Source organism: Littorina saxatilis, linkage group LG7, assembly GCF_037325665.1.
Source record: "Littorina saxatilis isolate snail1 linkage group LG7, US_GU_Lsax_2.0, whole genome shotgun sequence".
In the NCBI taxonomy this organism is placed as follows: Eukaryota; Metazoa; Mollusca; class Gastropoda; order Littorinimorpha; family Littorinidae; genus Littorina; species Littorina saxatilis.
The window spans coordinates 37,609,122-37,629,808 of NC_090251.1; the positions used below are offsets into that span (position 1 = coordinate 37,609,122).

The following is a 20,687-nucleotide window of genomic DNA, read 5'->3' on the forward strand; positions in this document are numbered from 1 at the left end:
TTCTGCCACGACCCACGAAGTTATGAGTGCTTGTCTTTGCTAGACTTGGACTCTTAACGCAGGAAGTTTTACTGCGTCATTCGCTCGGTCTTGATTGGGTAGTTGCTCAAGCAGGTCATGCACCAGCAGTAGCCTACTTTTGGCTAACCGTTTGGATCATGTTGGGTTCACAGCTTGGTTCATTAGAGGGTGAGTGTTCTGGTAGTTTGGGTACTTCAGGAACACGTTTGCTCGTTCTTGAGATTTTTCTCACCGATGAGGGCTTGATATCTTTTTCTCAGGTATCACTTGTTTTCGGTAGGAGATCGCGACATAGCGACATTATGTTTTAACGGTCGCTACATGGTTTGTCCTTTTCAGTTCTGTGTTGACAAACTTAGGCTCTGATCGTTCCACGTTCGGCACTACAGCTAGCTCCCACTGTATGCTTGCTTCCTTTCTTGTCGATTAAATTTCATAGCTTATTGCTAGTGAGTATTGAGTTAGACTTTTGCCTCTTTCGATTAAAGTCGCTTTGGTTTTGATGAGCAATCTCGGTTCATCTCTTGATGAGAGGTTGCATTCTCGCCGACCTGCAAATTGTTGCCTTTGTTTTCGGCTTTAAGTCATTTGACTCTTTTGTGGGAGAGTCTAGCAAGGCCAGATGTTTTCCGACATTTGTCTTGCTCTATCCTTTGAACAAGGGGCAAGTTATTGTCTCTGGTTCATTGCGAACATTTAGCGTTTCCTCTTGGACTATGGTGCTGTGGTTTACTCAAGCCTTAATCTTTTAGTGCTTCACTCCGTGGAGGGTGTTTCACTTGTGGTCGTTTGGAACTTCTTGTTCTCTTCGAGGGGAGACGCAAAGGTTCGTTTTTTATTACTCGCTCGCCTCGGAGGACATATCTGTTTGTCTTCCGAACTTGCACGGCTCTCTTTTGAGTTAAGAGCTGTCTTTCTGGTCTAGCCGTTTGTAAGAGATTGTTCTCTCTTTTCGTCAGTCACGACCAAGACAGCGTATTTTAGGCCTTTTCACTTAGCCTAGGTCTCAACAGGCTTTACGTGAAAGGGGTTATTTATCTAGGTTGATTTTTTCTGGTGGTTTCTTTGCCATCATTAACTTTCTATGAGTGCAAATAAAAGGGGGGGGGGGGGGCAGTCAGCCCTTCCTCCAGCACCTGCATTAGTGCAAGTTCTAGGTTCTGGGCATAGGCTTTAGCATTCTCCAGTTCAGGAGGATGTTAAGACTTTCCACGAACTGTTGTTATCGTAGGAAGTCTATGTTTCGTTATTCTGGAGGAACGTCGTCAGGTCTTGACAAGACTTTTCTCTTTCTACGCCCTGCGTGGTAGGGCCCTGCGTCCAAGCTTTTGTCTTTTGAAAATTAATTCCAACTTGGGATTTCTTTTTGTTTTTAAGCTCTTTTTTAAGAGCCATAGATTTGGAGACATGCTAGCCTTTCTTTATAGGAAGGCTCTCAGACTCCTTTTTGTCAGTGTTCACTTCCCCTTAAGGGTGTAGCGTTTTACATACTTCTGGGTCTCGCTCAAGGTTTTGAGTATTTGACTACTTGTCTTGCATGGCTCCTTTTGGTTCTTGCGTTTCAACGGATAGAACCAAATTATTGCTAGGCAGCCCTGACTAGATGGGCTTTTACACTCATTAACAGGCTTATGAGTGCGGCAGTCAAATGGGGGGGAGCTTTCTTTCTTCCTCTGGGTTGTCTAGAATTCATGGGGCCTGAGCTTGGACCCTTTAGCCGGTGGTTCTGTTGCCAGACAATTCTCGTATGGCACCTCAGTGGTGTTTGGACGTCATGTTTAGACGTCTTTCTTTACTACTTTTGTGCGTGTTTTAGTACCCACTGCAATGGTAGTAGTTGCTTACCAATTATGGTTGAAGCAGGCTGGTTTCTTATCATGTTAAGTGAGATTCCCGCCACCTTATGTAGCAATCTGCTATTTATGTGAGTTGTAGTAAGAATATGTTATTTAATCGAAAATTTCTTAATAAATTTTCATTTAATTAATATACTTACCAACTCACATAGTTAATGCCCTCCCATCCTACCCCGCAATCGTTTTTTTGTTAATGGTTGAAGGTGGTGTTTCATTGGGAATGAGTTTGCCGGTGATATGTGCCGCGCATGCGCGGGCTACCGGTGAGGGGAGGTAACTACCAGGGCCTTGTTGTCAAGGTTTTGTTTTGATTTGGGGGTTACCTCCCCCTGTTTCCAGGGTTAGTACTTCAATGTCTTACGCATCAAACTGAAGTTAATGCTATTTATGTGAGTTGGTAAGTATATTAATTAAATGAAAATTTATTAAGAAATTTTCGAGTTTCAGCCCATGAACGCCGAAGAAGAAGAAGAAATATAACTTTCTATGCAGGTGATGCCCTGACGGCGGAAACAGCAGCGTCTATGGTCAAGGTCACCTACAAGGATGTACAGCCGCCATTGCTGAACCTGAGGGAAGCAGTGGAACAGAAATCTTTTTTCACTGGTGTCATGCCAGATCCTCTTGTTAAGGGTGACCCTGATGGTGAGTTTTTGTATCATGTCTTTATTTTAGGATTATTATTTTATTGCACTGCATCTGCTTGATTATCTGTCCATTTCATCTTGGATACAGTGAGGGCCACCCGTTATAGACCCCCACAATCAAGAAAACTCTCCTGTGAATGGTTGTCTGTATCAGCAAATGTGTGCATGTCTGTCTGTCTGTTTGTGTCTACCATCCTTGTGTGTGTGTGTTTGTGTATGTGTTGGGGGTGAGCATGCATGTTTGTGTGTGAATAGTGTGTGTCGATGCATACGTGCATGTCAGCATGCTATCATGCATGTCTGTATTAAATCTATTTGGATTGCGTGAATATGTGTAACCCAGGTGCCATTTCCAAGTCGGCCAGGCGAGTGTCCGGCAGCATAGAGTGCGGGGCACAGTACCACTTCCAGCTGGAGACGCAGACAGCTCGCTGCTGCCCTGCTGATGACGGGGGGATGAACGTTCAGGCCACCACTCAGTGGATTGACGGCACTGCAGAGATTGTGGCCAAGGTCCTCAACCTCCCAGAGAGCAGGTACAGAGCAACGCTTTTTTCTTTCCTTTTCCTTTTTTCATTACTTTATTGTCCAATCGCTGGGAAAATTCGGGTCGCTTCCTCCCAGTGGAAAGCTAGCAGCAACAGAGTCGCGCTACCAGGTGTCTGCGTGTTTAGGTGTAATCAGCCACCTGCACTTATGGCAGAATTACCCAGGGTATTTTATGAGCCACAGTGGTGACACGGGGGTAGAACGTGGATACCGTCTCTGAGTCTGCACATTAAGTTGACCATTGCCATCCAGGCCCGGATTCGAACTCGTAACCTTAGGATCACATTAGTCCAGTGCTCTACCAACTGAGCTACCGGGCCCCACAGTTCCAAGATCATCCTCTTGGAATGGGTCATAGCTCAGTTGGTAGTGCGCTGGCTTTGTAACCAGCTCAAGGCTTTCAGCTTGGGTTCAAAGCCCAGATGTGACGAGGAATTTGTGTCTGTATTTCTCAGAGTCAGCGTTCCGTGCAGACTCTGAGTGGATGGACTCATACCACCCTCATGTGCAAATGCATGCAAAACGACTGATGTGCAGGTTAAAGATCCCAAGATTCCAGTAAAAGTTTAGGGACTTGAAAACACACCGAAACTTTTCGCACACACGCATTGGTGACGGTGTCATGCTGCTTATGTCGTGGTAACCCTGAGAATAAAAGTAAAAACATTAGGAAGGCAGAAGAAGAAGATCCTTTATTCCTTCATTTTGTGCCTCAGCAGATACTTGAAGGGTGAAGGAGCATGGATAGATAAAGCAGCGAAAAATCTTAGCATATACATGTATTTACTTTGCTTATTTCATTTTCAGTGCGACAGTGGAAGTGAAACAATTGGGTGGTGCGTTTGGATCCAAAATCTCTCGCAACTTCCAAGTATCAGGTGCCTGTGCCCTTGCTGCCTACCTCATGCAGAGGTAAGAAAATAAAACTGAATGAGACAAATCACAGGAAGATCAAAATGTACTTGTTTAAAGAAAGAAAAACGAGTTTGTAACGAGACATGTGAATAAATCAAACGTGTAATAAATGCAAAACATTCACAAAATCCCAAGTGTGAATGTTTTGAAGAGTTGTTTTTTTGATTAAACATTCTGTTTATTCTTTTTTATTTCATTTTTGTGTGTTCATTTTGGAACATAAGTAGAGTGATCTATCTGTTTCATATTTTATCTTTTTAAAAAGCTTGTATAGATAACAAACAAAAATCAAAATTGTAAGTTTTGTTTATTTTATTTCCAGACCAGTACGCCTGCAGATGGATTTTCACACCAACATGAAGAGCATAGGCAAACGATTTCCTTTCTTGGCAAATTATGAGGTCAGTTATATGATGTCTTTTTCAAATATGTTATTGTTAAAGAACCAGGTGGGCTTAAGAGAGAGAGAGATGGTGAGACAAAGCTCATCTATATATATATACGACTTGTGTCTGTGTGTCTGTGTGTGTGTCTGTGTGTGAGTTCGCGATGCACGGCCAAAGTTCTCGATGGATCTGCTTCAAATTTGGTGGGCATATTCAGGTAGACCCGGGACAGGACACAACCTGGTCGATATTTCAACACGTGCTCTCAGCGCGCAGCGCTGAACCGATTTTGGTTCCACCTCAGCTATTTTGGTTCCACCTCAGCTACCCGGGCCCCCATACCGACACACCAAAGCCAAAGTTCTCGGTGGATCTTTTTCAAATTTGGACACCGTATTCAGCTACACCCCGGACACAATATCATCGATGAGATATTTCAACACGTGCTCTCAGCGCGCAGCGCTGAACCGATTTTGGCTTTTGTGTTCATTTCACCATTATAAGTAACTCTTCCTTATCTTCTCCAGGTTTTCAGCGTTTACCTCCCTTCCTTCGTATGGTGCACTATGGGGCATCTTCGGATATTCCCGGCGTTCTGTTACTATTTTTAGAAGGTCACCGCAGTGTCCAGAACGTAAATTGGACCCGTAAATTATCCTCAATGTAAAAGTGCAAAGGTCGAATCAATTTATAGCCACGCGAAAAATACACTGTCATCTATCTCTCTATAGATACGGCTTCTCTGTGTTTGTGTGTGTGTGTGTGTGTGTGTGTGTCTCTCTATGTGAGCAACACCTGGGGATTGTTCAGTTCTGTTTGTGATGTGGTCTGGCGGCTTTTGTGTATTTGTATGTACTGGCCTTCCTTTGAGAAGCCATAACAGTTCAAAAGGGCTTACAGATAAGCTCTAAATTGCTCAATCCTGTTTGAGTGGAGTTCGCCTCCAAAGGTGATTAACACGGTTACATTCGTCGACAAGGATGGGACTCGATATGGTCAGGAATGGCATTATGGCCACTGAATCATTTTCGTGCTGTTCCCATTCCACGAATCTGGGAGGGACCTAAGCTTGGCGGGTCCATTGTTCGGACCCGGCAAAGCCGGCGTACGGCTCTAAGTACTTCTTCCCGGCGAAGCCGGCTACCCGGCGAAGCGGGTATTCATTCTAGTTCACTAATGTACTGGCAATTATCCAGTTCAAACCCAGGACTAGGCAAGGAATTTATCTCTCAAGAGTCAGCTTCGAGCAAACTCTTCCAGGTGTCTGAACACCCCCATGTGTACTCATGCACACAATAAGGATCCCAAGGTCACTGCAAATTAAATTAAAGCCTCAGGGGTTGGAAAACATGAATACACACATGCAGGAGAGAACCCAAAAAACCATTAAGATGGGGTAGGGTGACTATCGCTTGACGTTATCCCTAGGAACAGCTAGTAGCCCGAATTTCCTTAAGGAAATACGACAAGGACAATAAGCTTACCAAATATCATTATTTACAGGCCGGATTCACAGAGGATGGCAAGCTGAATGGTGTCAGGATTTTTTTCTACGGCGACTGTGGAGCTTCTCCAAACGATAACATCATCCCTTTCATGTACACCTGGCTGGACAATGGTTAGTAGGACAAAATGAATGAAAGGAAAGAAAGAAAGAATAAGTGAAAGAAAGATCAAAAGAAAGCAAGCAAGCAAGTATGTGTGTAGGAAAGCAAGTAAGAAAGAAAGACAGCTGTCCTTCTTGATAACGATGGATCCTCGAGGAATTTTGTTTCAATATTTTATTTCTGTATCTCTGTACCATCATGTTCAGAAGTTGAGGCACAAGGCGGGTTAGATGAAGATGATGATGATGAGGAGGAGGAGGATTACTGTTGGGTTTTGATCACCTGTCTTTCTGTCTTTTTTGGGTCTTTTTTTCTTCCATTTAATTTCCTTATTTCATTTTTGAAACATGCATCCAGCAACTGCATGCATTACTCGAAGTAAGGTAAAGTAATTACCGAACAATCTTTAATCTGATATGTGGTTTTGCTTCTGCAAGTTCCAAAGTGGAATAGAACAGTGGTTTTGCAATCATTCTTCTTCTTTTTTGCTTTCACGTTACTCGGTTATAACTTAAATCTGTCTTGTCTTGGTGAGTGACATCGATCGTTACATGCTGGTGGTTGTGGTTTTTTCAGCCTATTTCTGTGAGAACTGGAATTTCACTCCACAAGCTGTGAAGACCAATAAGCCGTCCAACACCTACTGTCGGGCTCCAGGTAAGTTCACAGAGTACACATCCCGGTAAAGGGCTGAATAGTATAGACTTGCAGATTGGTGTATTTGGTAAATTTAGAATAAAAGTAAAGAATTATACTTTGTCACTTTTGGGATGGGGAGATAAGCTCAGTTGGTAGCATGTTGACTTTGAAACCAGCCTGCCACTATCAGCGCCGGTTTCAATCTGAGGTCAGCGAAGAGTTTATTTTCAAGAGTCAACTTTGTGTCGTGTGCATGCATGTGCAGGATAAAGATCCCACGCTTACAGCAGAAGTCTCAGGGCTTAGAAAACTTGAATAGACGCTGTGATAACAGCCTGAATTCCCTTGAGGAAATTCCCCCAAACAATAAGAGTACCATAAGAACTAAACAAAACTCATCCTGATAAGGGGCTGAGTGTGGTTTTGAAGAAGCTTAGTCCACATAGTTGCCGTTCCAAGTGAATAATAATAATAATAATGCAAACTTTTATAGCGCTATTCTAGAAAAATGTCTACTCTTAGCGCTTTACAATACATACATCGACCAAGCATACTATACACGCACAGGCAAAGAAACCGACCAAACATAACCAACAAACGATACATGCACAGGCAAAGAAAACGACCAAGCATACTATACACGCACAGGCAAAAATAACGACCAAACATAAACAAACATACTATGACCAAACATAACCAACATACTATACGCGCGCAGGCAAAGAGAACAATCAGCACATGTAATAATTACTGACAACTAATAATGCAGGCATACAGTGACAGTCCAATACACAGCCTAAGCACAAGAACCACAGTAGGCTTCTACCGGTATATATAAAAACGTGTCAACAGTACTATTTACACACACACAAACAGTTCCAGCTTATCATGAACATTGGTTTTGGAGAGATTGACTTTTCATGTGCAGGATCTGTGCCAGCCCAGTTCATCATTGAAACCATCATGGAGCACATTGCCAAGTCCCTGAAGATGGACCCTGTTCAAGTCAGGATGGCCAACATGTACGAGAAAGGACAGGTAGGTTAAATTGACGATTTATTGGACATATCCACTCGAGAGGCAAGCGTCATTCAAGCAACTTTCGTAACTTTCCCCACATGCAGCTACTCATGCACTTGCCTTACATCATTTGTATGGGTTGTCAGTGTGTCTGGGAAATGATTTGGCAAATAAAGACATGATCATTCCTGCTGTACAGTCATATGGGTTTGATAATTTCACTTCACGACAGTCAGTGACACACCTAGAAATCCAGATAAATGAGTAGCCGTGACACAATTAGGTTGGTAATCCCTCGCCCTTTTAGTTTTATTTGGACTACACAAATTCTGAGAAAATCAAGTCTTGAAAAGAAGGGATTCTTGAAACGGAGGTAAATAAATTGCAAATGTTGTGAACAGAAAATCTATGACGTCATTGTGTTTGTTGTGGAGATGTTTGCTTAAGTGTGCCTGCCTGTGTGTGTCTGCGGTCTGTCTGTCTCTGCCTTTCAATTGTCTGTCCGTCTGTCTGTTTGAGAGAGAGAGTTTGTGTGTGTGGTTGTGTCCCTGTGTGTGTCTATATATGCAGTCTGTGTGCCTGTGTGTGTGTGTCTATATATGCAGTCTGTGTGCCTGTGTGTGTGTGTGTCTATATATGCAGTCTGTGTGCCTGTGTGTGTGTGTGTGTGTCTATATATGCAGTCTGTGTGTGTGTGTGTGTGTGTGTGTCTATATATGCAGTCTGTGTGCATGTGTGTGTGTGTCTATATATGCAGTCTGTGTGCATGTGTGTGTGTGTCTATATATGCAGTCTGTGTGCATGTGTGTGTGTCTATATATGCAGTCTGTGTGCCTGTGTGTGTGTGTCTATATATATGCAGTCTGTGTGTGTGTGTGTGTGTGTCTATATATGCAGTCTGTGTGCCTGTGTGTGTGTCTATATATGCAGTCTGTGTGTGTCTATATATGCAGTCTGTGTTAATGTGTGTGTCTATATATGCAGTCTGTGTGTGTGTGTGTCCATATATGCAGTCTCTGTGTGTGTGTGTGTGTGTGTGTGTGTGTCTATATATGCAATCTGTGTGTGTGTGTGTGTGTGTGTGTGTGTCTATATATGCAGTCTGTGTGTGTGTGTGTGTGTGTCTATATATGCAGTCTGTGTGTGTGTGTGTGTGTCTATATATATGCAGTATGTGTGCATGTGTGTGTGTGTGTGTCTATATATGCAGTCTGTGTGCATGTGTGTGTGTGTTTGTGTCTATATATGCAGTCTGTGTGCATGTGTGTGTGTGTGTGTGTATATATGCAGTATGTGTGTGTGTGTCTATATATATGCAGTCTATGTGTGTGTGTGTGTCTATATATGCAGTCTGTGTGTGTGTGTGGGTGTGTCTATATATGGTCTGTGTGTATGTGTGTGTCTATATATGCAGTCTGTGTGTGTGTGTGTCTATATATGCAGTCTGTTTGTGTGTGTGTGGGTGTGTCTATATATGGTCTGTGTGTATGTGTGTGTCTATATATGCAGTCTGTGTGTGTGTGTGTGTCTATATATATGCAGTCTGTGTGTGTGTGTGTGTGTTTGTGTCTATATATGCAGTCTGTGTGCCTGTGTGTGTCTATATATGTGTTCTGTGTGTGTGTGTGTGTGTCTATATATATGCAGTCTGTGTGTGTGTGTGTGTCTATATATGCAGTCTGTGTATGTGTGTGTGTCTATATATGCAGTGTGTGTGTGTGTGTGTCTATATATGCAGTCTGTGTGCCTGTGTGTGTGTGTGTGTGTACGTGTGTGTCTATAAAAATGCAGTCTGTGTGCATGTGTGCGTTAAACCACGTGGTCTTGGGAAGGAGTCGGGAAGTGTGCACTATTGTTCACAAGCGTATTACAGTGGAACCCCCCTTTTAAGACCCCCCAATTTACGACTTCCTCCCTTTTAAGACCTTGCCTTTTCAGATTTTCTGTTTATAAAATTATAACCTCTGCAAATTTACCTCCATTTTAAGACTCCCTCCTTTTTAAGACCTGATTTTCTCAGATTTTTTTTAGGTCTTAAAAGGGGGGTTTCACTGAATTGTAATATGATCCTACAGGTAACGGCCAATGGCATGAAGCTAGACTACTGCAACATTCGCCCCATCGTTCAACAACTCAGGCTGACTTCCGACTTTGACTCGCGGAAAGAGAAGGTGCTTCAGTTCAACAAGGTTTGTTCAGGCAGTGTTTGTATTAACGAAAAATGTAGGTATTTTACCAGTTTTGTGTGGAAATACCTGAAAAATTGTCAGCTGGTCAGTTCTGTAAGTTTTGAATGCATTTGGAATTGTGTGTGTGTGTGTGTGTGTGTGTGTGTGTGTGTGTGTGTGTGTGTGTGTGTGTGTGTGTGTGTGTGTGTGTGTGTGTGTGTGTGTGTGTGAGATTAAAGGCACACGCCATCTTGTCTCATCTCAGATCTGGCGAGACTTTTACAGGGGATCAGACCATCTCTAGACTTGGTCACAAACCAACAATGAACAGCCTGGGGGCTCTCTGGGCAAAGTATGAATTTGTGATGAAATATATCTTGAAAGCTGCTCATGGAGGCTTGTTAAGAAATTGATTAATCAAAAAATTCCAAAGTTACCATGATGTACGTGTTTTCAACTTGGTTTGACTGGTTCATATTGCACGAGAAACCTGTTTGTGCAAGAACGAGAGCCAAAACATTCAGTACATTGGTCCTTGTAATGTGAGCTAGGCCCCTCTGATAGGAGGAGACCTCCCAATAAAGGACATTCCTTGTGTTCCATTTGTCTATATTAATTCAACCAAAGAATCTCTCAAATGAAAGACAACCTGCAAGGGTAGGGACACTTTTTGCAGATCTCAAGGGCATCCTCTTGTGAGAGCTGGTACCAGTACTGTAATAGAGAAATCCTGGTTTGGCATAATTATAGGCTAGTGCAGTCACTGATTATAAAATGATAATAATAATGAGGATGTTTATATGGCACAAATCCTAAAACAGTTCTAAGCACCTCACAAACAAAAACATACATAAATAAATTATTCTGTACAAAAGAGATTAATTATTTCAAGTATGCTTGAGACAAGCTGTTTAAATAATGCAGGCCAACAGCTGGAAGAAGCAAGGCATATCCCTGATACCCATGCATGGCACAAATCCTAAAACAGTTCTAAGCGCCTCACAAAAACATACATAGATAAATTATTCTGTACACAAGAGATGAATTATTTAAAGTATGCTTGAGATCGGTTGTTGTAATGTCTATGCAGGCCAACAGGTGAAAGAAGCGAGGCATATCCCTGATACCCATGCATGGCATAAATGAATTATATAAAGTTACTTAATGCTTAAAACCAGCTGTTGTAATGATGCAGGCCAACAGGTGGAAGAAGCAAGGTATATCACTGATACCCACAAGATTCGGACTGGCCTGGCAAGGGGCGTACTTCAGCGTGCTGGTTTCCATTTACCACTCTGACGGCACCATCGCCATCGAGCATGGTGGTATTGAAGTGGGCCAAGGGATCAATCAGAAGGTATCCATATTGTTTTGTGTTTTTCATTTTTCTTTTCTCCTTGCACATGATTGTAGGGCGATTGATCAAATTGACGGGCGTAATGGCGTAGTGGATAAGACATCGGCCTCCTAATCGGAAGGTCTTGAGTTAAAATCCCGGCTGCGGCCGCCTTGTGGGAAGGGTGGAGATTTATCCATTCTCTCAGGTCAACTTATGTGCAGACCTGCTAGTGCCTTATCCCCCTTCGTGTGTATACTCCAGCACAAGACCAAGTGCGCACATTTGGTTATAGAAACATAAAAATACCCAGCATGCTTCCCCCGAAATCGGCGTATGCTGCCTGAATGGCGGCTTAAAAACTGTGTAATACATGTAAAAATCCACTCGTGCAAAAACATGAGTGAACGTGGGAGTTTCAGCCCATGAACGAAGAAGAAGAAGAGAAGGTTGAACATGCATATATCCAATCCAAAATCTTCTTTCTCATTCTCTACAAGTTAAAAGTTCTACCATTTGCAGCTCTAAAACATATTCTGCGTTCATGATCAAAGTGTGAGGGAGAAATATATGCTTGATCAGAAACTGAGATTGTACTTTCTGCTGCTTGTGAGAACTGCAAGAAAAGGTTAGTTTGTGGAATGTTGATTCAGTTAAAAACAAACAAAAGCTACGTATTCACCTGAAGATCGGCTAATAAACATGCAGGAAGCTTCAATCAATGCATCACTTAATGACGAAATTGAGATGTAATATCCTCATTGGCAGCATCGGCTAATTAGTGACATGTTTTGAATATTTGCTTCGACTTTCTGCTTGAACTTTCTGTTCAAATATCGAGGAGTCGATACTTTTGCTGATCTAAGTTCTTTTTCTTTTGATTGGCTCAGTATTACTTGTACAGGTATGTCCGTCCACTACAACGACCATTGTGTCAACGTATAAGAGAATGTTTTGTTTTGTGTATAATTATTAAGAACTTGATAGAGACATTTTTTTGGTTTGATTCTTGAACTTTTTGTGTTAAAATTGTGCTGTTTTATACAGGTGAGCCAGGTGTGTGCGTACGAACTGAAGGTGCCGCTGTCACTCATCCGCGTCAAGAAAGCCTCGTCTATCGGCAATGCTAACTCCATCACAACAGGGGGCAGCATCACCAGTGAACTCAATGCTCTCGTAAGGAACACTTTTCTTGACTGTGTGTGTGTGTGTGTGTGTGTGTATGTGTGTGTGTGTGTGTGGGGGGGGTATGTGTGTGTGTGTGTTTGTGTGTATGTAAGAGGCTTGAGGGGTGTTGGGTTAAGATTTGGTTGGGTGTGCCTGCATGTGTATCTGGACAGATGTTGATGTTTGCACATGCTTGTGAGTTTTTAAGTTTGCCTGACTGCACCTGTTGGACCGAGTTTTTGTTTTATGCTGCAAAGTCTCGGACCAGCTACTGAGATTACTTTACAGAAAAATAAATGTAATCTCTCTCTCTCTCTCTCTCTCTCTCTCTCTCTCTCTCTCTCTCTCTCTCTCTCTCTCTCTCTCTCTTTCTCTCTCTCTCTCTCTTCCCCTCTCTCTTCCCCCCACCACCCCCATACACTCTCTCTCTCTCTCTGTCTCTCTCTCTCTCTCCCTCTTCTCCCCCCACCACCCCCCCACACACTCTCTCTCTTTCTCTCTCTCTTTCTCTCTCTCTCTCTCTCTCTCTCTCTCTCACTCTCAATCTCTCAATCTCTCACTTTCCCCCACCCCTTTATTTTTTTGATGCAACATCTATAACTCTTTCTGTATTTTCCAAGGGAGTCCAAAAATGCTGTGAAATTCTGAAGGCCAGGATGGCGGGAGTGAAGGAGAGGATGGTGAACGCTACCTGGCAAGAGCTGGTGACCCAGTGCTACAAGCAGGGTGTTGACCTTTCAGCACGATTTTAGTGAGTGCTGATATCTATGCTGTCGGATGGTGCTGATTTTCTTTTAAGGCCCCAAAAAAATAATAGGTGTGGTTACGGTAACATATCCAAAACAAATAGGGTGGGAAGGTAGGCAATCACTTTTTTTTTTAAAAACTTTTTTTTCTAATGTGTACAAATTAAACCTACTTGACAGGGAAATAAGTGTGCGACTCGGGCGCTTTCGCTTTCATTGCGTTTTCTGCACTCGTTTACTTGGTTTTTTGGCGGTATTTTTTTGACAAATGTAATAAAAAGTTATAGGGTCGGCCCCAAAAAATAGGGTAGGTCGGGTTACCGTAACCACACCTATTTTTTTTTTAGGCCTAAGCTGTGATCAATACACTAGAAGATGCAATTAACACTCCAAGTGAAGCCGGTGTAATGCGCTGTTCATTTAGATCAGTGCTTTGGTTCATACAGTGGAACTTGTATTTTAAGACTCCCCTATTTAAGACTCTCTCTCTCTGTTAAGACACTGTCTTCTCAGCTTTTCTGTTGAAAGGCTCCGTCAATTAACCCCCATTTTAAGACTCCCTCCGTTTCAAGACCTGATTTTCTCAGATTTGTGGAGGGGGTTCCAGTATAGTTACTTGAGTGTTTGCCCTTTTCTTGTGGGGGCTTTTCAGCAATAAAAACAGTGTCAACAATATGAGACTTTTCAAAAGGATCCTCAAAACAAAGATACTAAGGATTGTTAATATTAATGAGAGAATCCTTAACCTAGGAGCAAACTCAGGCAAAGGGAAAACATTCTCATGCATACCCACAGATTTACCAAGAGTGGGTTTTCTTGACTTTATTCCTGACAGATAATACAGTTGAACCTGCTTTCCAGACCACCTCTTGGTATGGACCACCTGCCAATTACAACCATCCAGAAGTATCCCTGATAATTCTGTGTGTGGTACATGTGACTAATTCACCTTTCCATAACGACTACTTGTCTAAAACAACCACTTTTGGTTAAAGGGCAGCTGTCGGGTTGCCTGGCCTCAAAAATGCGCGGAGTCACGTGCAAACACGTGTTTAAGAGTTTTCCGAGTTGATTCAACTAAAGACTGTTGATTTGGTCCAGAAGAAGATACTTTTATCATTAGTTTGAAACCATGAAAATGAGTGAAACTTTCTGCTAGTTCTCACAATCCGCAAGAAAACGAAGCAGTTGGCAGGCCGAAACGACTCAAAATCCGCGACCGACAACTCTGTCAGCACAAGAAGACGACGCCGCAGCGTTAGCCTGGCAGTGACGTCATCCGAGGAACCCGATAAGGCCGCTGCGAAGTTTACAGTACAATGCAGAGTAAAGCTGGGCATCTGTAATGCTGTACGCGTGATTGATTCTTGCACAAAGTAAAGTATTAGGGTGGTGGTATCTTCTCAGGACCCATGTTCCCATCTTCTCTTCTTTGATCTGACCAACTGCCACCTTCACAAGTTATTTCTAAAGTGGTTCACATGCTGTTGCTACTCCCCCAGTCCACCCGGTTAAACCATAAAGTTGCTCAACCACAGACCCTCGTGTCCCTGGTCAGCAGACACTTTACACTGAAGAAGGTCCGCTTGGGGTGTCACGCCAATTACCGTGTACGTGTGAGGTACTGAATTCAAGACAAAAACCAACTTTGTCGGTGGGAAAATCTAGGAAAGAGATAATGACAATATCTCTTCAGTTACTCACTCAAGTAGGTAGACGAGATAAGATAAAGGGAAGAGAGACGAAGACAAAGATGAAACAGTGGATCTAGTGTGGAAAATGGGGGAGGGGTGTTCGGCCGCAAAAAAATCAAAGATGAATTTGTCAAACTGTGATTGTGATGGTTATCGTGTGTGTGTGTGTGTGTGTGATAACACGTATGTGTGTGTGTGTGATAACACGTATGTGTGTGTGTGTGTGTGATAACACGTATGTGTGTGTCTGTGTCTGTGTTTGTGTATGTGTGTGATTACACGTGTGTGTGTGTGTGGGTGTGTGTGTGTGTGTTTGTGGGTGCATGTGTGTGTCTGTGTGTGAGTGTGTTTGTGTGTGTGTGTTTTTGTGTCCCTCGACGCGTGACATTATATGCCAATAAGTTGAACAAAAACAGGGTTCAAGTGGGAACACCTGAACAAAAGCAGGAGGGGGACGGAAGACACTTTATAAACTCCGTTTTTTACTGCAAAATTTTGGCCTGGGAGAAGACACCCCATCCGAAGTTTCTCTTCACCTACCCGTGAAGTATGCTTGAGGGCTTGACTAGACAACCCGATTGCACCCACTAAACGGCATAAAGAGAGCACCGTTCAACCCGGCCGATTCCTCGGCTGGCGTCACGCATCCAAGGGAAGTAATTTTCGAGCGGGCTGCATTGACTCAGCCAAGAATGCAAACTTTCTTCGATTAAAGACATTGTAGCATGTCTAAAATCTTCGGACTTGTGTTATCAAGCTGTTAAAATCACCAAGTAACTTTTAAGTATAGTTTCAGTTACATGAGAACTCATTCTGATGAACAGATTTTGAGAGCCACAACCCAACAGCTGCCCTTTAATCCCCAGGGAATCCCTAGGGGGTCGATCGTGGTAGACATGCAGGTTTGACTGTAGATTGTTTTCTCGTTCGAAACCTGTAGAACCATGATACATTTCATGATGTGTCAGCATCAACCCTCATGACAAGTATGACTGCTACAGTGGTACCTCTATGTAACGACTTTGAAAATGTTAGTCAAATTCGGTCGTTATATGGAGGGAACGTAATATGGAGGATCACACTCACAGGCACATGCAACCAGTCAAACAAAAAAGAGAACAGCCAGTCTATATCTGTGGAAAATAAGTGTCAGTATATTCCACACACACACATCAGTCATTACAATTTCTCAGAAACAGATAGCTCTAGTTACTAATAAAACATTTCTGTAGGCATAAAACAAGAAGATAATTAAACAATGTGAGCTGTCACTCGATCACTAAAGAATGGCAAGGGTTCATCAGCACCAAAAGGTCACGTGATTTACCTCGACCTTGCACTGAAAACAATGTCGGCTTTGGGGTGATGTGTGGATTACTTTCATGGCGTTTCTGTAACTTTGCGTGAATATAAGGTAGGCGTTCCTACAACGTACCGATCTTTATCTTGTCAAACGAAAGTAATGACCTGAGATAGAAATGAAAAACCGTTGCTTCAGCCGTTTGCGTGCCGAAGTAATGTTGTACACGGACTGACATGGCTTCACTGCCTTCAGCACGTTTTTGCGTCGTTTTGCGTACGGACTCGACTGGAGATATAAGTTTAAAGTAAACCAAACTCGTGATAATTTGGGGAAAAGTCGTTATAAGTCCACTTATGGACGGTCGTATGTCGTACCAGAGAGGGGGACGTAATATGGAGGTGAGAAATACTAAGACAAAGAAGGAGAAAAAATCCGCCAGAGAAAAGTCGGTTGTAATATTGAGGGACCCGTAAAAGAGAGGCGTGGTAAAGGGAGGTAGCACTGTATCACTACCTGGTTGGTCAATTGGGTAGTCTTTACAGACAGGTTTGGCTGTAGCTTGTTATCTCTTTGGAAGACTGCAGAACCATGATACGTTTGACAATGTTTCAGCACCAACCCCCATGACAAGTACGACTGTCACTACAACGTATACGCAGCGGCAGTGGCCGAGGCAGAAGTGGACGTTTTGACTGGACAGTCACAGCTGTCGCGTGTGGACATTCTCTATGACTGTGGAGAAAGGTTAGACACAAATTGAGAAGCCTTCTCATTTTTTGACTCACATGCGAAGCAAAAGTGAGTCTATGTACTCACCCGAGTCGTCCGTCCGGAAAACTTTAACGTTGGATATTTCTTGGACACTATTCAGTCTATCAGTACCAAATTTGGCAAGATGGTGTATGATGACAAGGCCCCAAAAAACATACATAGCATCTTGACCTTGCTTCAAGGTCAAGGTCGCAGGGGCCATAAATGTTGTCTAAAAAACAGCTATTTTTCACATTTTTCCCATTTTCTCTGAAGTTTTTGAGATTCAATACCTCACCTATATATGATATATAGGGCAAAGTAAGCCCCATCTTTTGATACCAGTTTGGTTTACCTTGCGTCAAGGTCACAGGAGCTCTTCAAAGTTGGATTGTATACATATTTTGAAGTGACCTTGACCCTGAACTATGGAAGATAACTGTTTCAAACTTAAAAATTATGTGGGGCACATGTTATGCTTTCATCATGAGACACATTTGGTCACATATGGTCAAGGTCACTTTGACCCTTATGAAATGTGACCCAAATAAGGTAGTGAACCACTAAAAGTGACCATATCTCATGGTAGAAAGAGCCAATAAGCACCATTGTACTTCCTATGTCTTGAATTAACAGCTTTGTGTTGCATGACCTTGGATGACATTGACCTTGGGTCAAGGTCACATGTATTTTGGTAGGAAAAATGTGTAAAGCAGTTCTTAGTGTATGATGTCATTGCTAGGTTTAGTTATTTGACCTTGACCCTGAAGGTCAAGGTCATGTAAAGGTCAAGCATGTGAGTGTATGGGCTTTGCCCTTCTTGTTTCTGATTTTGATTTTGCGTTCTAGCTGCTGTTTTTTCTGTGTATTCCATATTTGCCTTTAACACTATTGTGACTAGCACTGCCACGGCGTTTACGTCCTGCCTGCCCAAGCTTGCCACCAAGAAACTTCCCAAAAATCAGTAACTGTAAAGAAATCTGTCTAGCAAGCTTGAATTAAGTCCAATCACCACCAAATTTTGTGTACTAATTCAAAAATGGATGCCCAGTTCAGTCGTGCTATTTATAAGTTTGTCACGCGATTTGTTTTAGCAAAGGGGGGTGAAAGGGGGGTGAAAGGGGGATAATTTGTGTTTTTTAACGTTTTTTTGTGTGTGTTTTATTTTCTACTGCTTTTTTTAAAAGTTATTTTTTAACAGAAAGTATTATAAATAATGTTATAACCAAACAAGGTGTAAAACCTATGAATTAGCTGAAATATTGTTAACATTGTACACAGAAATAAGGAGACAGTACAAAGAAAAAAACAAGCAAATCACGCATTCACTCACAGCATCCTGACTCAAATGAAACAAAACTGTAGATCTAACACTCACCAAATGATGTCTAGGTAATCCATATTGAATATAAGTCACATTTCACAACAAAGTACCAACTGTACATCTATGAACAATTCCAAAAGGATTTGAAGGCTCCAGCCATCCGTTGTTATCAGTGCTGCCACGCCCCCATAGCTCCTGCACGATTCCGAGATACATGTTCGTCTAGCAGTATCACCGCCAACCACGTGTAGTTTGCCGACTCGTACTAGCAACAACGGGACTGTTTCTTCCTCACTTTCACTGCTTGTATCGCTTTCGTGAGGCGAAAACGATACGTCCGAATCATGCTCTACGGGATCCTCTAGGTCCAACATCCGGAGAATCTCCTCCCGAGACAAGGCTCGCCTTTGATTCATTTTTTTCCCTCAAAAACGCACACAAATCAGGCGGATTTGCAAATGGCAGAAGGGGACGCCAAGTGTATCAAGGGAAACAACTCAATTTATTTGCAAGCTTCAAAAACCGGGAAGCAATCACGAGTCGTGTACCCTCTATGGCTGGTACTGAAAAATGCGCTTCCCGTCCATGGGCGTGTCAGCGCTGGTACTGATTTATCAGTGTCCCGTCGCGAAAGTGTTAAGAACACTTTGTCAGCGTTGTGCTTGTGTATTGTTTGACTTTGTGTTTACGTTGTAAACGTGAGAGCTTCAGCTAATTTTATTTATTCACGGTAGCAGAAGTGTTGTGGTTCATGTATTCAGTTGCTTTGAGAAATTAAGAATCCCCCTCCAGGTCAGAAGTCGAACTAATGAAGATTAAAAAATCTTGTCTGATGTCCACAAATGTTACTAATGTGTATTCCACATGTTTTGTTGTTGTTGTTGTTGGTGGTGGTTGTCTTCTTGTTGGTGCTGCTGATGTTGAAGTTCATATATCACTATTATCGTCTAACTTGATTATTTTCCAGCATGAACCCAGACATTGACATTGGTCAAGTAGAGGGAGGGTTCATGATGGGGCTGGGGTACCACCTGACAGAGAAGATGAAGTATGACCCGCACACTGGTGTCGCCCTCACCGACGGAACTTGGGTAAGAAATGGAGCGGTCACTGAATTTGTTTGAATCTAATTTTGTGTGTATTTAATGAAGTAGAAGCAAAATGAAAAAGAAACAGAAAGACCTCTAATGTTCCAAGGTCTATTCTTCTTCTTCTTCTGCGTTCGTGGGCTGAAACTCCCACGTACACTACGTGTTTTTTTGCACGAGTGGAATTTTACGTGTATGACCGTTTTTACCCCGCCATTTAGGCAGCCATACGCCGCTTTCGGGGAAAGCATGCTGGGTATTTTCGTGTTTCTATAACCCACCGAACTCTGACATGGATTACAGGATCTTTTTCGTGCGCACTTGGTCTTGTGTTTGCGTGTACACACGGGGGTGTTCGGACACCGATGAGAGTCTGCACACAAAGTTGACTCTGAGAAATAAATCTCTCGCCGAACGTGGGGACGAACTCACGCTGACAGCGGCCAACTGGATACAAATTCAGCGCGCTACCGACTGAGCTACATCCCCGCCCCTCCAAGGTCTATATATGACTCTCAAGATCTTGATATTAAGATATCAATGCATTTAGTGACCTAAGTTCTGCATCTTTTCTTTTGAATGTTTTATAAAAATTACTATAATGCATTATGTTCATCCATTGCAAGAACCAATATGTTGGCGTATGTTTTGTTTTGTTTTTAATTAAATGTTCCATATTATTTTTATTTTCATTTTATTCATTATTGATTCAGGTCATAAAAATAGAGTGGTCTCCCTGTTTTAAGCTCTCCGTTGACCTGAGAATAGGAGGTCAGTAATGGAGGAGTTTTCAAATGGACGAATATTTCCAGACTGCATCTGTGTACGTATGAGGAGAACATCTGGGGGAGCAGGGGTTTTAAAGGGAGAGCTTCTTCAAGTAACAAATTGTATGCATTAAAATGGATACGCACTTTAAAGATCTGGAGTTTTCTCAAGTCTGGGGACTTGGGAATGCACAGGTATACCTAGCAGGCACAAATCTGCCAATGTGGCAGGCTAACTGTTGTGGCAATTTAAATTCTCACCATAAGGACCGCTGAGAGCAAAAAAGCTCAGAAACGCAGAAGAATTTGAAGAAGTTAATTAAGCTGTATGTAAATATTTTAAAATGATATGGTTTTCAGGATTACAAGCCTCCTCTGCCCAAAAACCTGCCCATAGACTTCCGCATTGCTCTCCTCAAAGATGCTCCTAATCCGTTGGGCGTCCTGCGATCGAAAGGTAAGAGCTAAGTTCTACTTTCAAATACTTTCCTCTAGTTATGCATCTTAAGTGTGAAGTAGAATGCATAAAGACATCTTAAGTGTAAGGTATAATTACCAGTGTAACATTTATTGATTTATCCTGAAGTTACCAGCAGTTGCTCTGATTTGTTTATGTTGACCTCTTTTCGTCGGTACCTTGGGTGCATGATCATTATAAACAGGTTCCACAGTATTTTTGTGTGTGCAAAATGTTTGAATAAGAT

At 42.4% G+C, this 20,687-nt stretch overlaps 1 protein-coding gene across 1 annotated transcript in view; it reads left to right on the forward strand.

Moving 5' to 3' along the window:
- LOC138970186 (uncharacterized) overlaps positions 1–20,687 on the forward strand; it is a 48,691-nt gene that overhangs the window by 24,936 nt on the left and 3,068 nt on the right. Inside the window, exons 19-32 of the mRNA XM_070342680.1 lie at positions 2,370–2,522; positions 2,868–3,060; positions 3,881–3,985; positions 4,311–4,389; positions 5,878–5,992; positions 6,558–6,638; positions 7,549–7,658; positions 9,716–9,829; positions 11,004–11,165; positions 12,192–12,320; positions 12,932–13,062; positions 16,667–16,798; positions 19,096–19,219; positions 20,344–20,440. Coding sequence (XP_070198781.1) covers positions 2,370–2,522; positions 2,868–3,060; positions 3,881–3,985; positions 4,311–4,389; positions 5,878–5,992; positions 6,558–6,638; positions 7,549–7,658; positions 9,716–9,829; positions 11,004–11,165; positions 12,192–12,320; positions 12,932–13,062; positions 16,667–16,798; positions 19,096–19,219; positions 20,344–20,440 — 1,725 coding nt within the window. The remainder of the gene's footprint in view (positions 1–2,369; positions 2,523–2,867; positions 3,061–3,880; positions 3,986–4,310; positions 4,390–5,877; positions 5,993–6,557; positions 6,639–7,548; positions 7,659–9,715; positions 9,830–11,003; positions 11,166–12,191; positions 12,321–12,931; positions 13,063–16,666; positions 16,799–19,095; positions 19,220–20,343; positions 20,441–20,687) is intronic.